This window comes from Antechinus flavipes, chromosome 1 (genome assembly GCF_016432865.1).
Source record: "Antechinus flavipes isolate AdamAnt ecotype Samford, QLD, Australia chromosome 1, AdamAnt_v2, whole genome shotgun sequence".
Taxonomy (NCBI): domain Eukaryota; kingdom Metazoa; phylum Chordata; class Mammalia; order Dasyuromorphia; family Dasyuridae; genus Antechinus; species Antechinus flavipes.
In genome coordinates this window covers 610,127,213-610,147,854 of record NC_067398.1, presented here as the reverse complement: position 1 = coordinate 610,147,854, position 20,642 = coordinate 610,127,213, and the positions used below count along the sequence as shown (strand labels likewise).

The window sequence follows — 20,642 nt, the reverse complement described above, 5'->3', positions numbered from 1 at the left end:
GAGGTACTTTAGCTAGAAATTCCCCAAATAAATTAAATCACCAGTCCATTCCCTATTTAGGGGGATTGTTTTTCATAGTAGCTCTATAAGAGAGATAGCATAAATAGTATTTTATAAAGGAGGAAATTGAGGTGCAATGTTTTGCCCACAATCATATACTTTTAATCATTGAGTTAGGATTGAAAAGGGATTTGGATGCCATATGATCCAACAATGCCTGAATGAGAATCCCCATGTAGCGTAATACCCCCAACAAATAGTATCTAGCCTGTGCTTAAAAATCTCTAGTGAAGGGAAACAGGAAGCAACAAAGAGGTTTTGACAGTAACAATACCAACCGTATATCAAGCTGTGTTGAGAACTTTAGAATTATGTTCTCACTTAATCCTCACATCTATCCTGGTGGTAGGTATTATTTTATCCCCATTTTACAGATGAGGAAGCTGAAGCAAAAAGATTATAAATGACTCACTGCAGATCATACAGCTAGGATGTTCATGTGGCCAGATTTAATCCAAGTCCTCTTGACCCCAGGCCCAGTTCTCTATCCACCATGCTACAGACCTGTTCCATGGAGGTAGTGATATATATAATGCCTAATAGGACAAATTGTTTGTATCTAATTCATAAGACAAACAAACCTATGGCTTTTTATACATCTTTAACAGTTCAAAAAATTGAAAGTGATTTGGTTTTAGTGCTTTAGAAAGTGTTATGATTTTGTAGCCATGCAATTCACCTGTACCTATGGCAGGCATTTACTGTTTTAAAATTAAATTATCACAACAATGAAAATGTTTTTTATAGTACACATAATGAAATAAGACCCAAAGCCAGATTAGAAACTCCCTTGCTTGGAGACAATTAAAAAGCTAGTCAATCATGGGTAAAGTTATCTTTTAGATATATTTCTTTTTAAAGGAAAGAGACTTTTAGAGAATCCTTCCAGAGCTATTTATTTGCCTCAAAGCACAAAAACTGTTTTTATTCCTGATTTGGTATCTAGGATGTATGTCACATACTGTAAGGACTTACTAAATGCACATCAAATAGAACTGAAGTGAATTATTCCCTAAGTCTCTCTTCTACCCCTTAAAATTATAACATGTAACAATACCATATATCTCTGGAAAATCCCATGCTTTAACAAGTGCTTTTATATATATAATCTCATTTGATCCTATAAAGTAGGGAGGATATTGAGTATGATTACTTTTTGGACCACATTGAGAATTGAAGGTGGGGAGGAGTCATGGACTCATGATTCATTTGTGTAGGGAATTCTGCAATGGTAACTCTTTACTCCAATGTAGATCAACTTATCTTATGCCGGAGGTTCTTGAACTGAGGTGTAGACTTGTTTTTGTTTTTTTAATCGATGACTATATTTCAATATAACTAACTTCCTTTGTCATTCTATATATTTTGTTTTATGCATTTAAAGACATTTTTCTGAGAAGGCATCCATAGACTTCACTGGACTGACAGGGTTCATGGAAAAAAATTAGGAATCTACCTTAGAGAGATAACTGGGAGAACTGAGAGGTTTGGTGGTTTTTCCAGAATCAAATGGAATATCAAAGGGAAGAGCTTGAGTCTGGGTCTTCTTGATGCCTAAGAGTTTGGAGATGGATGAAACAGCAAAAGCTAGCTAGTGTAGTCCTCTTGTTGTAGTGGAGGAAATAGGGGCCCAGTGAGATTAAGTAGCTAATCCAAGGTCATAGAGTGAGTGGCAGTGATAAGATTTAAATCTGCATTCTTGGACGCTAGAGCTAATTTCTTTCCATTGTTCCATGTTGATTATAAAGCTATACCTCTAAACATTCTGCCACCATGCTGCCTCTAAACACCATTTTACAGATGGGAAAACTAGGAGGGGGAGCAACTTAAAACTCTCCAAGGTTCTTTTTTGTTTTTAAAATATTAGTTCTTTGGATATCTTTTTAATTTAGTTTTTTCAATTAATAAAATTTTATTTTCTCTTCCTCATACCTTCACCACCACACTCCACTGGAAGAAAAAAAGAAAAGCAAAATCCTTGCAACAAATCCACTCAATTAAACAAAAAAATCTTTCATTAGAGAAATCCCAAAATGAATGTCTCATTCAGCCTCCCCAATGCATCACTTTTCTCTCTGGAGGTAAAAGGAATGATTGGCCTTTTCAAGGGTCTTGTTTGGTAAGTGTTTCAAAGGAGAAACTTTTCCATTGTCACAGGCACACACATTTCTGACAAATGGAACTTTCAGCAATACACCACAGTGAATAGCCTTAGTATATTCTGTTTTAGCTTCAATGAGTTTCAGCTATACATATCCTCACAGACTGACCAGAAACATAGTTAACTCTGGATCATCCTCAAGAATTTCCCTGTGGCAGAGATCATGACGAAGGAACACCAAAGGAACTCCCAAACACAGTAGTTATTTCAGGAGTTTGTGTGGGCTTCTTTTAATGAACTTTCTAAAAGTAGAAACCCACTAGCCCCTTCATGACTTCACATCCTGGAGTAAAAGCCCTAGAGCAAAGGACTTGTATTTCCTAAGACAAAAATATTCTCAATGGAAGGTGATGTTTCTTTTTCTTGTTCTTTAAGACAAAATTCCATTTCTTCAGGAGAAGCCATCCTATGTTTTTCTATTTTCCCATTTGTTAGAAAACTGCTATCTTGATAACATTTAATAGAAATTGTTGTCAAAGTAGATAAAAATATTTTGACCACTGTTTCTTACCATTTAGAGATTTAGAAAAGCTTCTGACATTGTATTCTGGGGGATCTTGACAATTCCCTAAAGGACATTCCTGTCCCTCAGTAGTTACAGTAAACTTGCTATGATTTAAACTTCCTACTACTAAGGGGCAAAGGTTGGTAGATCCTTTGGAAACCAATTAGGTTTCCAGTATAAATATGGTGAACCAGAGGATGAGACAAGCAACAAATAGCCAAAAATAATTTATTATGTGCTTTCAATATCTGCTTATATAGCAAGCATTATCAAAATGCTAGAGATGCAAATATAAGCAAAAAAAGGCAATTCTAGTTCTTAGGGAATTTGTATTCTAATGGAGATGATGACATATAAAGGAATGAAAAAAGATCCAGAGGAATTAGAGAAACTGCACTCACTGAGGCTTGAAGTAAAGTCTAGAGAATCAGAAGTTTAGTTGGAAAGGAAAGGGAGTATGGTTTGAGTCTATCTTGAAAATGGAGGTCAACAAAAGGAAATTGTCAATGGGAAGTGAGAGTGTTCCTCTCAAGTCCAAGGTAGAAAAATGTTCTAAATCAAAACTTCAGTACTGGGATAGCTCCATGCATGGCCTTTGCATTTGCATCCTAGATGAAATAGAATTTATCCAATATTTACAATAAATAAATGAAGTAAAGGAAAGATGATGATAGATAAATGAAAATTTTAAAAAAGAAGTTGCAATAAATTTTCTAGTGTATGTTTGGCAATAACTCCAATGTAAAGTGCTTTGAAATGTTTCCCTAGGATTTGAGTCCTAATAGCATATTTATCTAATGCCATGACAATTTTTCTAAGTTGTTTTCAAAATCTCATTTTATCTTCGAAGTATCTTATAAGGTAGTTAATGGAGGTCTCAATAAAATCTTTTACAGACATATTAAATGACTTAACTATGCTCATGTAGTAAATGAATATCCAAACTGCAGCTGGAACCCAGACCCTTTAACTCTCAGTGACTTTTTCACTGTACCATGTAGAGTGGTAAAAATATAGCCTAGTATTTAGCCCTACTGCTTGAGTATTGTCAGGAGTCAACTAACATCTAAAAGGTCCACTCTGACTTTGCCCAAAAGCCTTTTTTCCTATAAGTCTCAAAATAAGCCTTTGCACTAAAATTTGGAAATGGTACCAGAATTTTGTGCTATAATCTGGGACACCCCTGTTCTCTCACTGGTATAAAGTGGCCTTATTCATTATATATTTGTCATGGCATCATAGATTTAAAGCTTGGTTGCTCACTCATTTCAGTTGTGTCCAACTCTTTATGACCCTATTTGGAGTTTTCTTGGCAAAGACATTGGAATGGTTTGCTATATCCTTTTTCAGTATATTGTACATGTGAATAAACTGAGGCAAATAGGCTTAAGTGAGTTGCCCAAATATATAGATACAGAATTCTTAAACTTCTCCTTCCCCCTTTTCTCTGCATAAAATTGATCCCTTTGGCAATCTGGTAAAACCTATGGACTTCTTCTCAGATTAATATTTTAAATGCATAAAATATATAGGATTGCAAAGAAAACTAATTATATTGAAATACAGATATTAAAAAAGTTCATGGACCTCAGGATAAAAGTCCCTACACTAAATGGTCACTAAGGTCCCTTCCAGTTCTTACTCTATGATTTTTTGATTGAGTGATCAATCATTGTCTACTCAATCAGCAAATCCCTTAAGCATTTAAAATAATTGATCAATAAATAACCATCAGGGAGAACAAGTGGCAGGATATTGCAATAATTCAAGCATTTGAAAGGAATGCTATCACTGGGATGGTAACAGTGTCAAGGGGAAAGAAGGATATATATATACATTTGAGAGAAGTTATCAAGATAAAATAGACAAAACCTGGCAACACATTAGATATATGGGGAAGAGGCAAATGAAAATGAGGACTGGAACAGGAGAGCTAGTTGCAAGTCTGGGTTACTGGGAGCATGGTGATGCCTTTGACAAGAAGAGAGGGGATTTAGGAAAACTTAATGACTTTAGTTTAGGACTTTTTTGAATTTAAGATGCCTACAGGATATCCAGTTGAGGTCTTAACCATCTTTTTAACTCAGAATAAATATAGCTTTCAGTTAAATTCTACAAGCAAGGAACTGTGCTAGGTGTGAGAATACAGAGATGGAAATGAAATAGTCCCTGTCCTGAAGGAGCATACATTCTACTACATAAAAAAGTCAGAAGATAAGTACAAAACATATACAAGCCATATGTATTCAAAGTAAGAGTACTAATATTTGGGAGAAAGGGTATCAGCAAACACCATGTGTAGCAGGTAGTCCCTGAAGTAAGCCTTGAAGGGAACCAGCTATTCTGAAAGGTAGAAGTGAAGAGTTAGACCATTCCAGTCATGGAAGGCACCTCAGGACTAGACCACCTTGACTGAAACATGGGCCTGTGTGAGGGAGAATGATATTAGAAACATTTGGAAAAAATAAGTAGAAGCCATTTTTGAAGGGTTTTAAATGCCAATTAGAGGAGTTTGGCTTATTTTGGGGGGTTTTTGTTTTTGGGTTTGGTTTAGTTTGGTTTTGCTGTGGGCTGTAGAGAGTTGCTGAAGTTTATTGAGTTGAAGAATGACAATGTCCATTCTGCACTTTCAGATTTTTTTTAAAGAATTAGTAATGATATAATAAGATAAAGAGTGAAGGAAAATATTTTTCAGAAGTTAGAAATAATGAAAAGGCAGAAAAGATAGAGGTTGTGAGTGTCCTAGGTATTCAGAGCTTATTCCTTTTAATTTGACAAACAATAATCAAGTATATGCTACATGTAAAATACTCTGTTCTACACAGTAGGGCTGGGGTAAGAGGGATGTAGATAAAAACAAATAAAATGTGGTTCCTGCCATTTTGGAATTTACAAAATTGAAGGCAGTATGTTATAGTTATAGTAGAAAAGGCACTGGCTGGATTCATAGGATCTTTATTCAGCTCTCATTTCTCGTACCTACTGTCTGTGTCCTTTGGGCTATGTCAATAAAATTCCCTCAACCTCAATTTCCTCAACTGAAATTTGAGGTAGATCTGACTATATAGCCTCTTAACTCCCTTCCATTATGGAATTGTGGTCCTATGATCTCATCTAATTAGGAGGATTTCTGGGAACATATTTGATACTAATATTCTCATTTAAGCCTCAAATCTGGTTTTAAAAGCAATGTATAAATGAAAGTACACAGATTATCTGTTTCATAGCATCATTTTAATTGCATTTCTAGGGAAGCCATTAAATCATCTTGTGTCAATTTCCAATGTATAATTGTATTAGAACAAAAGTGACTTCAGTGTTTGAGCTTAGTGCTTCTGTGAAGAGGAAGAGAAAAATCCTGGAAGGGGACTTGAAAAGAGAGCAATAGAAAATTGAGATAAAAGGCTGTATTAATCTTTTTTCCATCATGTTTTAGACTCTCACTGGTTCTATTCATCAGAAATTTTGGTGGTTATCTCAGCTAACCAGAGATAGAGACTCAAATGTGTAATTTCAACCACACAGTGTTCTGTCTTTTTACTAAAGTGGAAAATTTTAAAATCAAGGACAGAAACTCAATTTATAATATATTCAACACTAACTGATATTTTTAAAACATGTAGGTGTATCCTGACCAACAACACTAATTTGTGACAAATAAACGTTCAGTAGGTTGAATTGGGCCTGTGAAAACATGGCATTAAATGCAGAAAAAGAATACAGGGGGCAGTTCATTTCATTCAGGTAGTTAAAATATTTTATATTATCTGTGCCCAATTCTTCTTTAATGTTGCACTCTTCTGGTACATTGAAATATGGAAGTAGCCATGGATGTTCAAAAGCTAGACTAGTACCGTATGAGCAATATTTGTGTGAGTATGAGTGTGTGTGTGTGTGTGTGTGTGTGTGTGTGTATGCATGTAAATAGATATATAGACCCATATCTCACAGGTCTATCTATCTATATCTATCTACCTATTCATCTATCTATCCATCCTTTTATCTATCTATCATCTGTCTTTTTATCACTATATCTATAATTATAATAATCTCAGCTCCATGCAGATCCACTTCTAATTCTGCAGCCATGGTAACAAGGTAGAAGAAAAAAAGGATACACCTTCCTTTTTTATGTCACCTCATTAAAATAAAAGGAAGCAATGAACAGCAAAAATCTTGAAGTTTGAAGATTTATCAGCAAGAAACTTAACCAAGCAAAGTCATCCAGAGGACATTTAAAAATTAAACTAGAAGGACAATACAGAAATGAAAAAAGATAGAAAAGATCTGCAAATATTTTTATAATAAAATTTAAAAATCTATTCATGATTAAGAACAGTGGAGCCATCACATTTGGACTCTAACAATACAGTACTGTGTGTGCTTATTGAGAAGATAGAAATGAAATTGAAATAAACAAAGAAAAGAAAAGCAACTGATACACAGAGGAGGCCTGTGCCAAATGTGATATAATTTCTGGGGTATATTAAGGAATGACTTTTCAAGATAGATAAAGGAAATGAAGATATCAAAGATGATAAGTTTGGGGGCTTATTATTAGGTTCTATGTGCCTGCTAAAAGAGCAATTGAAAAAACATCACCATCAGCAATCTCTGTACTTTTCTAATATGTATAATTTTTTAGTAGAATAAGCTACATATGCATCAAAAACATTTCCAACAAGAACATTAGAAGAGAAAACAAAGCTCTTCAGTTATGTAAGGAAGCTTAAGTATTTCACATTTCAGCATTGTACTCCTAATTAGAAAATATAAAAAAAAAGACATCATTGTGCTTACCATTTGTTGACTTGACAAATTGTTGTCCAGCCTTGACAAATTATATTACTATAAATTATAAACTGATTAAATACATGGAAGAGATCCAAGTAGTCTGATAAATAACTTCAATTAGGAACAATTTCATAGTGAAAATTCCAGTGATCTGGGTATTGAAGATGAGTGAATATATCAACTGTGAAAGATGATCTAATAGAAGGGACCAGAAGTTATGAGAGAAGCTACCTGTGGAGATATAAATTTGGGAGCCATCTGAATGGAGGTTTAATTGAAGTCATGGGAATGGATGAGTGGATGAGCTTCCCAAGGCAAAGAGAGAAGAAAAGATAGTATAGAACAAGAGTCCATACTTAGGTGGGAGAAGAAAGGGAAACTACTAAAGGAGAACAAAAAGAATCAGTCAAGACAAGGAAATGAAGGTAGAAGTTTATCATGGAAGGCAAAATAAGAAAGCATCAAGAAGGGATTCCTAGTCAATAGTCTTAAAGAGTATTAAATGCAAAAAGACCAAGGAAATTTAGTCTGAAAAGAGGCCAACAGACTTGGTAAATAGATCCTCGTTCCCTTAGAGAGAGAAGTTATAATTGAGTAGTGAGCATGGAAACCAGATCAAAAGAGAATAGGTAAGAAGTGGGTAGTGAGAAATGGAAGAAATGAGTATAGACTGCTTTTTCTAAGAGCTTAACAGTGAATGGGGAAGAGAGAAATGTTATTTTATGCTGGGCAAATTAACAAATAGTAAGTGGGATTGTGGTATTTTGGTACATTATAGCAAAATTTGGATAGATTATATTAATGGCAAGATTGTAAAGTGATATCAGCCGGTGGAGTAATTTGCAGATTATCCTTTATAGGTAATTCCATGTAACTGTCTTAAAAAATTCTTCTCTAATATGATTGCAAACTAACAAAGTTATAATCATTTAATATAGAGTATAATCATGGAGTTTTCTCAACTTTTCATTAGAAGAAGTTGATTGACACCTAACTTCCCTATATGGTTTTAGGAATAATCATTCCTTAACAATGTTGAATTACATAGGATAAATCCTTGTAATAACAAGTTTTATAGAACCTACAGTCAATGACAGATTGTACTTAAATAGTACCATATGGTGAAGACCACAGAGATATCCAGCAGTATCTGGTAATTGTTAGGAAGGGTAAGGACAGCAAAAAATAAGGCCCCATCTGCTTTCAACCCCTCCTTCTTTAAAAGAAAAAGACAGGGGGAAAGTATAACTTCTAACTACTTTCAGCTTCCAATATAATAGAAAGGCAACAGGATAAAAAGCATTTCATATTTATTTTGTGTTTTGAGATTTCTTTAGCTCTCTTTCAATGGAGTCAAAGTAAGTTATTTCAGAGAAGTGGAAGTGAAGTGTTAGGAAGAAGCAGTGAGAAGTTTGGTTTGGTCAAAAACTCTAATAACTAATTCCAAACTTTAGGAAGGCCTTATAATTGTCTCCATTATTACTTTTTTTTTTACTCTGATGGACTGTCTTAAACTCAGAATAGCACTTAGAGGGACTTAGTGGTCCCATGGTGCAAATAGCACTGGGCCTGGAGTCAGAAAGACCTGAGTTCAAATTTTGTCTCATATACTTATTAACTCTCTGACACTTGGCAAATCATTTAAATTTTCTCTGTCTCAGTTTTTTCAACTGTAAAAGGGGACAACATCATCTGCTATCTAGGATTGTGGTGAGAATCAAATGAGATAATTGTAAAGTGCTTAGTGTGGTACCTAGCACATGGTAAGCACTTAATTAAGTGCTCCTTCCACCCCTCTGTATTCAGCTGCAAGTTTTTAAGTTACAACCAGAATTGACTGATTTTGGCACCCTCTGTGTCTAGATTGCCTTTTTAGGAGATTTAGAATGCATTTAAAAATCACAAAAGGGTCATTAAAATGTCTAATAATGTCTAATTGACCAATTATCAAATTGTTATTTGTATATCCAATACTCAATCATTTTGCTAAACAAGGGGCCCTTAAACTTTTTTAAAGCGGATCTCAATTGTGATCACTGGATCATTTATAAAAGAATTTTTGGGAGTAGCAGAGAAAAAGAGGGTATAGCCCTCTATTCCCATGTGGGGTAGGGCAGTATGGGAGAGAAGGAAAGGAGGCAGCTGGTGAAGAATGGATCCTACTTTACAGAAGATAACTGCTATAGAGTATTTTAGAATTATAAAGTAGCTTCAAGGGACTCTAGATTTAAAATGGAATAATTTAATAAAATAGAATAATTTAATTTAATAAAATAGAATAAAGATAGAATAATTTTTTTGATTTTCCCAACTTCAGTAAGCCTAAAAGAACTACTCCGAGTAAAGGCAGCCCTTAGAATCAGAAAAGGTAGTTGTGAGTATCCTCATAAAACCTTTCCAAAGATTACAGTTGGTTCTAAGAGATCCTGACCAAGTCAGAATTTTAGTTGCTTCCTCTTCACCCTTCACTTTTAATGCCTTGAGTTATCTTCTCCTGAGGCAATTAAAAATTCTGAGACAGTCCCAGATCTCTCCTTCCTTCTACCCTTTCTCTCCTCTTTCTTCCTTCCTCCTTGTTTCCCTTGCTCCCTTCTTCTCTTCCTTCTTCCTTTCCTGTTTGTCTTCCTTCCTCTCTCCCTCCTCCTTTCCTTTCTTTCTTTCTCTCTTTCTCTCTTTCTTTCTGTCTTTCTTTCTTTCTTTCTTTCTTTCTTTTTTCTTTCTTTCTTTCTTTCTTTCTTTCTTTCTTTTTTCTTTCTTTCTTTCTTTCTTTCTTTCTTTCTTCTTTCTTTCTTTCTTTCTTTCTTCTTTCTTTCTTTCTTCCTTCCTTCCTTCTTCCTTCCTTCCTTCTTTCTTTCTTTCTTCCTTCCTTCCTTCCTTCTTTTTACTTGCTAGTCTTTAAATTAGATAGAAAACCCATTTTGGAAAAAAAATACAAAAACAGAAAAAACCTAGACTAGCCCAATTGCTGTTTTACTAACCACATGCCACATTCCTCTAGTCACACTTCACTTTCACATTGGTACATAGTGTTTAGAGTTGGGTAGGGATTGTGTTATAGTGACACCTTGACATAGTACTTTTCTCCCTTTTCCCTAGTTTAACAATTTAAACAAGGTTCAATTGTGATTTACAAATCACTCCACAGAAATGAGAATTATTATTATTTTCTTTTGCTTCTTTGCTAACTTTTTAACTGACTTACCCCAAAATCAATTAGAACTGGGAACGTCAATCTTTCAAACCTAGTTTTAGTACTCTGATCCAAGTTAGAGAGTATAAATAATTCTTTATATAATACTATTCCTTAATGAAATGGCAATAGTTTTTCAAATATGAATTCTCTAATGGCCAAGGTTATTTATGTTCAAGAAGAGAGGATGTAATTAAGATACAGAAAGAAATTATGTTGTATCAGAGGTCAATCTTGTGATTTAAGTAATGCCTGACGAATGATCAAGTCCTCTTTAGGTCAGTCCCCTGTTTTATCAATTAGTTTATGTTGTCCTTTCCCCAACTTTCAATATTCAAATAATATAGATCGTAACTTCCCAGACTTAGTGATTGATAGTCACTGTATCAATAAGCATTTGTTAAAGACCTGCTATATAACAATGACTATAAAAAAGCCCAGTCACAAGGAACTTACATTATAAAAATGTTATCTACATAAGAAATGTCAACAGGTAAACACAATGTCACAAAACTTATATGAAAACAAGAGAGAAATGGACATCATAAGGAACCAAAAGATTTCACAAGTCACACTGAGTTTGCATTTTTAGGACAGTAGGACAAAAGAAGGAAGAGATACCAGGAAGGAGTGTGGCATGGGAGGGGACAGATGCAGTAAAGAAAAAGGACGACAAAAGTTCTCCCAAAGGGGAGGAGCAAGGAGGGCATTCTTTTATCTTAGGAAGAGTTAAGTTATGAAGATAGAATGGTCTGCTTATCTGCAAAGGACCCCAGATGCAGCACTATTATCCCAGCCTGGCACAGCCTGGCTAGTGCCTATCCTTCCCAAGAAGACACAAGGAATCCAGCTTGGAGTACAAACTACAAATTATGTCTGCTTGGGGGTAGGGAAGGGCTTTGTCCTTGACACATTCAGGTCTGCTTACATGCTCTGTAGCTGGTATTTCTGGAAAATATAGCAACTCAAAAAGACAAGTTCAGGGTTCTCCTTAACAGTGCAAACCTACACATACACACACACACACACACACACACACACAATATAAAGTAAATTTCATCCCCTTTTAGAACTTAGAGTAACCTCAACATCTTAAGGTGGGAGGAACAGAGGCAAAGAAGGAGGGAGGGAGAGTCTATTAAACATTTACTAGTTTACTATATATCAAGCACTTTGCTTTGAGGATACAAATAGAGGCAAGCAAGAAAATGCCTGTCTGAAGAAGCTTATATTCTAATGTGGGAAGGAAACTGATATATGGAAACTGGAAAGGGATAACAATAATAATATGTGGGGTAGGATGGCATATAAATGGACTGAAAGTGTGATAAAGGAAAAAAATCTAGGCAAGAAGGGGCAGAGTCCAAGGTTCTGATGGGAATTATCAGACTATCAGGCTATGATGTTCTTTGATGATGCAGAGTTCGATGCAGATGTCAAACTAAAGAAAAATGGGTAATTGTCAGGCATCTGATAGCAGACCCTTTCTGCTGTAATGTCTGTAATGATACCTTTTTGGAATTTTGAAGTTTGTGGTCTTCTAGAAAGAAGAGAATGAAGTTACTCATTTGGAAACATCCACATGTTTATGAGCATGCTTATAATTTCGTCCCATACTGAAGACAGTACATCTTATCTCTTTTTGGATAGATGTCATATTGTAATGTCAGTGAGATTTTGAGATTCAACAAACCAGTATATGAAGCTGGAAAAAATAATGATATATTCTTGCCTTTTGCTTCCCTGAAGCAGTTAATGTCTGTATTCTTTAACCAAAATACACATCTTCTATCATTTAAATAAATAACAATACCAGTACTTCCTTGAAGACTTTTTAAAATTTATTAAGGAAAAAAATGTTGCCTGATTCAAAACTGGGTCTTTAGTTTATTTTCTTATATACATTTTCATAACCATAAGGCTGACTGGTTTGAATTGTAGTTGTTATTCACAGGAAGTTGCACATAACCTATCATCATCTTCCTCCCAACCCACCCCCATCCAACTTATGTCAGACAGTCCCCATCTCCTGAGCAAACTCATTCTCTCCCAGCTCAAGAGTTTCCATTACTGTCATCATTAAGTTATGCACTGCTACTAACTTGCAGTCATTAGACTGTGAGCAACTTGAGAAAAGGAACTGTGTTTTGTTTTTCTTGGGAGCACCAGCCTTTAGCTCATTCTCTGGAACATAGCAGGTGCTTAATAAATACTTGTTGACTTGAATCAGTTATGAGACATTCCATCTCTCACCTCCATGTCTTTATAAATGATCACTCCCTCTCTACAACTGACTCTTAAAATTCCTAGCTTCTGTCAAACAATTCAGGTCTTTTATAGCAAACTTTTGCAAGTCTATCAGGTGTTAATGCTTTCTCTTCTTGAACTTATTTTGTATATGCTTAAAATTTACTTATCTGTGCAGACATTATTCTTTCTCTGTCTCTGTCTCCATATCTCCATCCCTGCCTTTCTTTCTTTGTCCCTCTCTGTGTCTCTCTATCTCTCTCTGTTTCTGCATCTCTGTATCTTTGTCTCTCTTTATGTGTGGGTCTATTTCTCTATATTTCTCTATTATTTCTCCATCATCTTTTCTTCCTCTTCCAATTCTCTCCACCCTGGTAGAAAGTAGAAAGCAAGCCTCATAAGCTCAGAACTTGTTTTTTTGTCTTTATATCTCCATTGTCTAGTATAATGTCTAGTGCACGTAGTTGGCTCTTAACAAATATCTTTTGATTGTTGTAGAGTTTCATCTCCTCCTCCCCATCGTTGGAGATGATTTTGTGCATGGTTCTGACTGCATAAACATACATTTCTTCTCTGACTCTAACTTTCTTTCCCATTCCTAAATTGAACTGCCCCATTGTTTGTACAAACTGCAAATACTAATTTACTTATTTGCTTTAGTTGCAATCATAGAGCTGTTGACCATAGGAATTAGAAGGAGCCTTAAACAATCATCTAAGTCAAACCCCTTTTTTTGTAGATGAGAAAATGAGGAACTAAAGGAACAATTAACCTGTCCAAGGCAAATCCAGACTAGAAGCAAGTTTCCATCATAATGTTCTAAATTCTGTTGTTTTCTCCATGTTCATTACACGTTGGGTAAAGTCAGTGTTTGGCATGCTACATGGTAATCCCTTAAGGAGGATGTCATAATCCTCTTTGGAAGCTTGCTGAAACCTATGGACTCCTCAAAATAATGTTTTTAAATACATAAAACAAAATGCATGGGGATTAAAAAAATCATCTCCATTTAAATACTATATCACATATATATTTAAATGCCTAAGTCCACAGACCCCCCAAACTTTTCTGAAGGATAGGTATATTTACAGTATTTGGTTGGCTGGTTCTTCCATCAGAGTGCTACTATGATTTTTTCCTAACTCTTATGACACATAAGTTGCATATCAAGCACTTTAAGATTTGTAAAATGCTTTGTAATTATTAAATTGTCTAATCTTCATAATAACCCTATAAGGTAGATGTTGTTACTAACTCCATTTTATGGATGAGAAAATTGATGCTGAGGAAAGTTAAATGACTTTTCCAACACTGCATAGGTAGTGTTCAAAGCAGAATTTAAACAAAAATTTCTGATTTCCTAGTCCAGTATGCAGTTACCTAGTTACCTCAACATGCTGTGGAGGTGATTTTTGGTTATCAAAAATGCTAGTTTAGAAAAAGTCCTTGGAAGATCCTACTCAGCTGGATGAGTTCTAAGTACAAGCCTAGCAATGAAATAATATCTCTTGTTGGAGAGCAAACATCCCACTTTGGAAAAGCCCATCAACAAATGATTGGCCACCAAGTGATCAAACTGTAAAGGCAGAGAAACTCATAGAGACTATCAAGTAAGGAAATGCAATGCTATAGTCATGAAGAAGTAATGTGGTAGTACAGGGAAAAGCATTGGTTTTGCAGCCAGATAACTTGGGTTTAAATTTATTAATCTTATTTTGTGTGAGTCATTTAATTTCTATGAGCCTGTGATATAGAAAAAGTACAAGAGATATAGTTTCTGATTAAATAATTATATTATTAATCATGCTAGTATATAATTAACAAAAGGGTCAGTGACATTGTTGAATGCCAAAGACCCCTCATAGAACTCACTCAGCACTTATATACCCTTGGAAAAGCTTTCTCCTGAGCAATCAGCTCTGATTGGTTAGAAAGTCATGAGAGTATGAATAGTATGAGAGATGAGCTTATTCTTGGGAATGTGTCTCTCATTACTCATTCTTAGTCAAAGAGAATTATTGATATCAATATCACTCCACGTAGGGTAATCTAGACAAAAAGGGAATCTGCTTCTACCCATACCTGTGTGAATAAAACACAATAGGGAAGAATCCATTAATTCACCTAAACTAAAATTTCTTTACCTTTTCAACAGATCTGAGTTTTCCAATTAGGTCAGTTTTGCTCAAGATTTTATCTCATTATGAACCCTCTGCTTTAAAGATTGCCTTAATAATCTACAGGGACTAATTTCTACATGAAGAAAGGAAGGGAAAAATAACCTCAATCGTAATTCAATAATTGACTATTAATATAGGAGAGAAATGATCATTTCTTTAAACCTCACTTCCTTATCTGAAAAATGAAAGGATTGTCTTCTGAACTCCCTATTCATACATATAGGTCATATTCATAATAAGGTCACATGTATGACCTTAAGGAGATTTCAGATCCTTGAGGTATGGAGCTAAGTACTAGGCTGAGGTGGGGAAATTTGAGCCAAAATGGTACTGACCCAGAAGAAAAATCAAACTTTGATGCTTAACTACATTTATTTCCTTCCTTTATGCTAGTTCTTGGACATCTCAGTTAAGTGGACCACACAGGAAACCTTTCCTCCAAAATACCTTCATTATGACCCTGAAACATCTCGTCAGCTGTTGTGTGACCAATGTCCCCCAGGAACTTACCTGAAACAGCATTGTACAACAAGGAGAAAGACCCAGTGTGAACCCTGCCCCCATCACTACTATACCAATAGCTGGCATTTTAACGAGGAGTGTCTATACTGCAGTGGAATGTGCAAAGAGTTGCAATATGTGAAACAGGAGTGTAACAGCACTCACAACCGTGTATGTGAATGTGTGGAAGGACGGTATCTGGAACTAGAGTTTTGTCTACGACATACCAGCTGTCCCCCAGGATTTGGTGTAGTACAAGCAGGTAGGTGGCTGATTTCCATCCCCAGCAAAATTAATTAATGTTGTACATAGTATAGGAGAATCATCAGTGAAAGATAAAGAAACAAACTTGTTCTGATGACATTACAGGATAGCAAACTGCAAAGACAATGGATGGCAGAAGCTTCTTGGGCTATACCTCTGCTATGGATTGTTGCCAAAAGAGCAGTTCTCTAAGGAATCCTGTGGTAATAAAATGCAATTTAGTGACAAGTCTCAAATGTAGCAAATTGCCCTCTAATGAGAAACATGATGAATTGCCCTTTTTTCAAAGGAGCCCACTCTGGGTTACACTGTTTATACCTGATAAATACTTCGTTTTTTATTTGAAAGCTGGCTGCTTCAAGCTACAGTGCTTTTTGACAAACATCAGAAATGTTAATTGATACCAAGAGAGTAATTATACCAATATTAATGAGGCACTAGAGCTGTAACAATGCACAGTTATAATAAATTATGTCAAAAAAATGAGAGCCGTTTGGGAGTGCATATTTTTATTATTAAAAAGAAAGCTGGTTCTTCCTTTGGCAGGGAATTCAAACATATAGTGTGTGTCTGAAAAGGATAAAGGCTAGAGCAATGTGTCTTCAATAGTTTTATTTTTCTTTTTAGATGAAACAATTTGTTAAACTCAAACATAAATGTTTATCTATAAACAAAGTATTTCCTTTCTTTGAAAAATCAAATCAATCTGAAAAACAGTGGTATAATGGTTAGAGAAGTGCCCTTACAGACATAAAAAGCTAGATTCATCTGACACACATTGGCTAGGTTCCCCAGGGAAATTATGGAACTTTTCAGTGCTCTAGACTAGTGGCATCAACCTCAAGTAGAAATGGAGACCACTAAATTGTATGTAAGAATCCTTGCAGGCCACATAATTGACTTAGAAAGCCACATATTAACATTATCCATGTTTTATCATTTTTTAATTTATTTTGTTATTTTATCTACCCCTTCACACATCCCTCCCACCTCTGTTCTCCCCCTACACAGTACTTAGGAGTGTTGCTGAAGGCATTGCCTACTGAACAATGTTTGCTACCTCTGCTTATATGTATTTCTGTAAGATTGAAAATTGCAATGTTATCCACTTGTATTGGTAGGGGGAATTTCTTCACCTTGGAATTTCCTACATTAATTAAAGCACAGGTTCTAACCCTATTTCTTTTATCCTTCATTTCAAGAACATCTGTTTGGATAAAATACTATGGGAATCCTTGAACAAGTTAATTTTTTGCTTACTACATTTATGAAATTCCAACATAGTTCATACAACACTTGAAAATTTGGAAAATTTTAGAGAATCATAGCATTCTAGAATTAAGTTTAGCCTTCAGAAATTATCTAGTCCAACTAAGATCAATAAAATTTAATGGAGATATGCCTAAGATCATATCTCTAGTAAGGGAAAATGAGAGACAATTGATATTTAGCCAAATAGCTCCAATGTATAGAGTTCTGGACATGGAATCAATAAGTTTTTTAGTTGTTTTTGAAATCACATCTGACTCTCTGTGACCCCTTTTGGGGTTTCCTTGGCAGAGACTGAAGTGGTTTGTCATTTCCTTCTCCAGTTTCTTATACTGATGAGAAAACTGAGGCAAACAGGATTAAGTAACTTGTTTAGGGTCAGACAGCTAGTAAAAAAATATCTGAAGCTGAATCTGAACTCATGAAAATGGGTCTTTCTAACTCTTAGGCTTGGTACTCTATCATTCTATCACCTAGCTGCTGTGAGGAAGAACTGAGTTCAAATTCAGCCTAGGGGAAAGTGTTATTATTATTCCTATTTTGTAGATGATTAAACTGAGTTCTCCTTGATTCTAGTGCCCTATCCACTACACCATTTATCTGTCTGTACCACTTCTGTCCCTGTAGAATTGGTCTACCACAATCACAGAATTTTTTTTGGACAGTTTTCTTTTTTTCTCAATAGTTATTTTATTTTTCCAATTTAATATAAAGATAGTTTTCAGCATTCATTCTTGTGAGATTTTGAGTTCCAGATTTTTTCTTCCTCCCTTCCTTTCCTCTCCTGTACTTCTGTATATGACTTATACATGTACAATCATTTAAAAAATATTTTTATATTGTCATGTTGTGAAAGAAAACTGAGAACAAAAGAGGAAAAACATGAAAAAGAAAAAGCAAACAAAAAAAGTGAAAATAGTCTGCTTCAATCCACATTAACACTCCATAAGTCTCTCTCTGGATATGGATTGTATTTTCCATCCTAAATCTATTGAAATTGTCTTGGATCACTGTATTGCTAAGAGCCAACTTTATCATAATGGATCATCACATAATCTTGCTGTTACTGTGTAAATATTTTCCAGGTCCTGCTCACTTCACTCAGCATTAATTCATGCAAGTCTTTCCAGGTTTTTGTGAAATCAGTTTACTTATAATTTCTGATAGCACAATAATTTTTCATTATATTCATATACCCTAATTATTCAGCCATTCCCCAATTGATGGGGAATTCTTTGCCATCACAAAAATAGCTGCTAAAGACATTTTATTTTATCTTTTTATTTTAAAGCATTTTACTTTCAAAACATATGCATGAATAACTTTTCAACATTAACCCTTGCAAAACCTTGTGTTCCAATTCCCCCATCCCTCCCCCTAAATGGAAAGTATTCCAGTATATGTTAAACATGGAGAATTATGTTGAATCCAATATGCACATACATATTTATACAGTTATCTTGCTGCACAAGAAATCAAATAGGAAAAAAATGAGAAGGATAATAAAATCCAAGCAAATAACAACAAAAAGTGAAAATGCTGTGATATGAACCACACTCAAGTCCCACAGTCCTCTCTGTAGGTGTAGATGCTATAAACATTATTGCATATGTGAATCCTTTTCCCTCTTTTATGATTTTTTTGGGGATAGGAATCCTATGACTATTAGATTAAAGGGTATGCACAGTTTTATAAATTGCTTTGCAGAATGACTGGATCAGGTCATAATTCCACCAACAATGCATCAGTGTCCCAGTTTTTTCACATTCCCTTCAACATTTAGCATCATATTTTCCTGCCATCTGGATTGTTGTAAGATGGTACTTTAGAGGTATTTTAATTTGTATTTCTTTGATCAATAGTGATTTAGAAAAATTTTTTCATATGATTATACATATCTTTAATTACCTTATCTGAAAATTGTCAGTTCATATGTTTTGACCATTTATCAATTGGGGAATGACTTGCACAGAATCACAGAATTTCAAAGGTAGAATGTACCACCTTATTGATTACATAGTTCAACACATCCCTGAAAAAGAATCTTCTTTTTTTTTTCAACATACATGATATTATTTCATCATCATCATCATCATCATCATCATCTCTCCCTTTCCCTTCATCCCTCTCAGTCTCTCTGTTATTTCTCTCTCTCTCTCTCTCTCTCTCTCTCTCTCTCTCTCTCTCTCTCTCTCTCTCTCTCTCTCTCTCTCTCTCTCTCTCCTCTCTCTCTTTCTGTCTCTGTCACTTTCTCTGACTCTATCTTTGGTTCTCTATCTCTGTTTCTGTCTTTCTGCTTCTCTCTCTTTCTCTAATGAGGGCTCTAAAATGAGTTTTTGGGGGACACTTGATGGAGGAATTATATTGACCCAACTTTCTCCATCTTGTATTGAGCATAGAAGTACTACAAATAATTTAATCTAGATTGCAGCAGAAACGGACATTTTAAATTTCAATGAAGAAATTTGCAGAATAATGAAGTTTGTGCACTTAAAGGAAGCATGAAACCATGTTTGCAAAGAGAAATGTTGGGTCAGAATTCTCAGGACAAAGGCAGCCATTCTACTTGGTCCCACCACAGAAGGCCTCATTTACTTCTGTCTCCCTCCCCATCCCACCCCTTTTTCCTGAACACACAGGCTATCCTCTCAACTGGAAAATGTTTTCCAACATAAGCAGAAGGAAGGATATGGGATGCCAGTTTCCAAAATATTAATTCCCCCCAACTCCTATCCCCTTTTCAATGAAATGCTTTTGCACCTTGTTTTCTTCTCCTGACCCTACTACACTTCTAAGCCACATGGAATTTCTTATACCAGAATTGTGGTCTCCTCCAAATGTATTACAGGCCTATTTCTGCACATTCTGGTGATGCTAAGAATTATTCTTTGTATTTCTGCTTAAAATGAGGTAGGAAAAAGTGTTAATTACTTAGATTTATGCACAAATCATAGAAAAATGATGTACTTCTGTGGAAGCTCTTTCTACCAACACTAATCCCACCAATGACTCTTTGAGCCAACAATCTATAACTGGTAATTTATTCCTAGAGAGTTATCTGAGGATCACAGATAACTTAAGTCGCTTTCCCAAAAATCACAAAGCTGATAGGTATCACAGTCAATATTGGAACTCGGCTCTTCCAGACAACTCTGTTATCTCTCTATACAGCGTCATCTAGCTGTCTCTAACTGGGAAGACAATCACACAATTCTTCCCATTCACATATTTCTAGAAGTCATCATTGTATAGCATGTTGCTATTGATGTATTTCAATGATCTATTATTGCAAAATATAGTTTATATACTGCTAACCCACACTAGATGGAGATATTTTCATATGCAAATATATTGTGCAATGTGTAACATATCCATGCATAAAAGACAGTATTGACATTATTTATTTTAATAGCATCTTTATTTGTTGTTGTTTCAAGTTCTTCCTATTAATGTTTTCTCCAAACATATCAA

General features: G+C 35.0%; 1 protein-coding gene across 1 annotated transcript in view; it reads left to right on the top strand.

Annotated features, from left to right (window-relative positions):
- The window catches only part of TNFRSF11B (TNF receptor superfamily member 11b), a 44,185-nt gene that overhangs the window by 16,428 nt on the left and 7,115 nt on the right, over positions 1–20,642 (top strand). Inside the window, exon 2 of the mRNA XM_051971017.1 lies at positions 15,531–15,900. Within this exon, the coding sequence (XP_051826977.1) occupies positions 15,531–15,900 (370 nt within the window). The remainder of the gene's footprint in view (positions 1–15,530; positions 15,901–20,642) is intronic.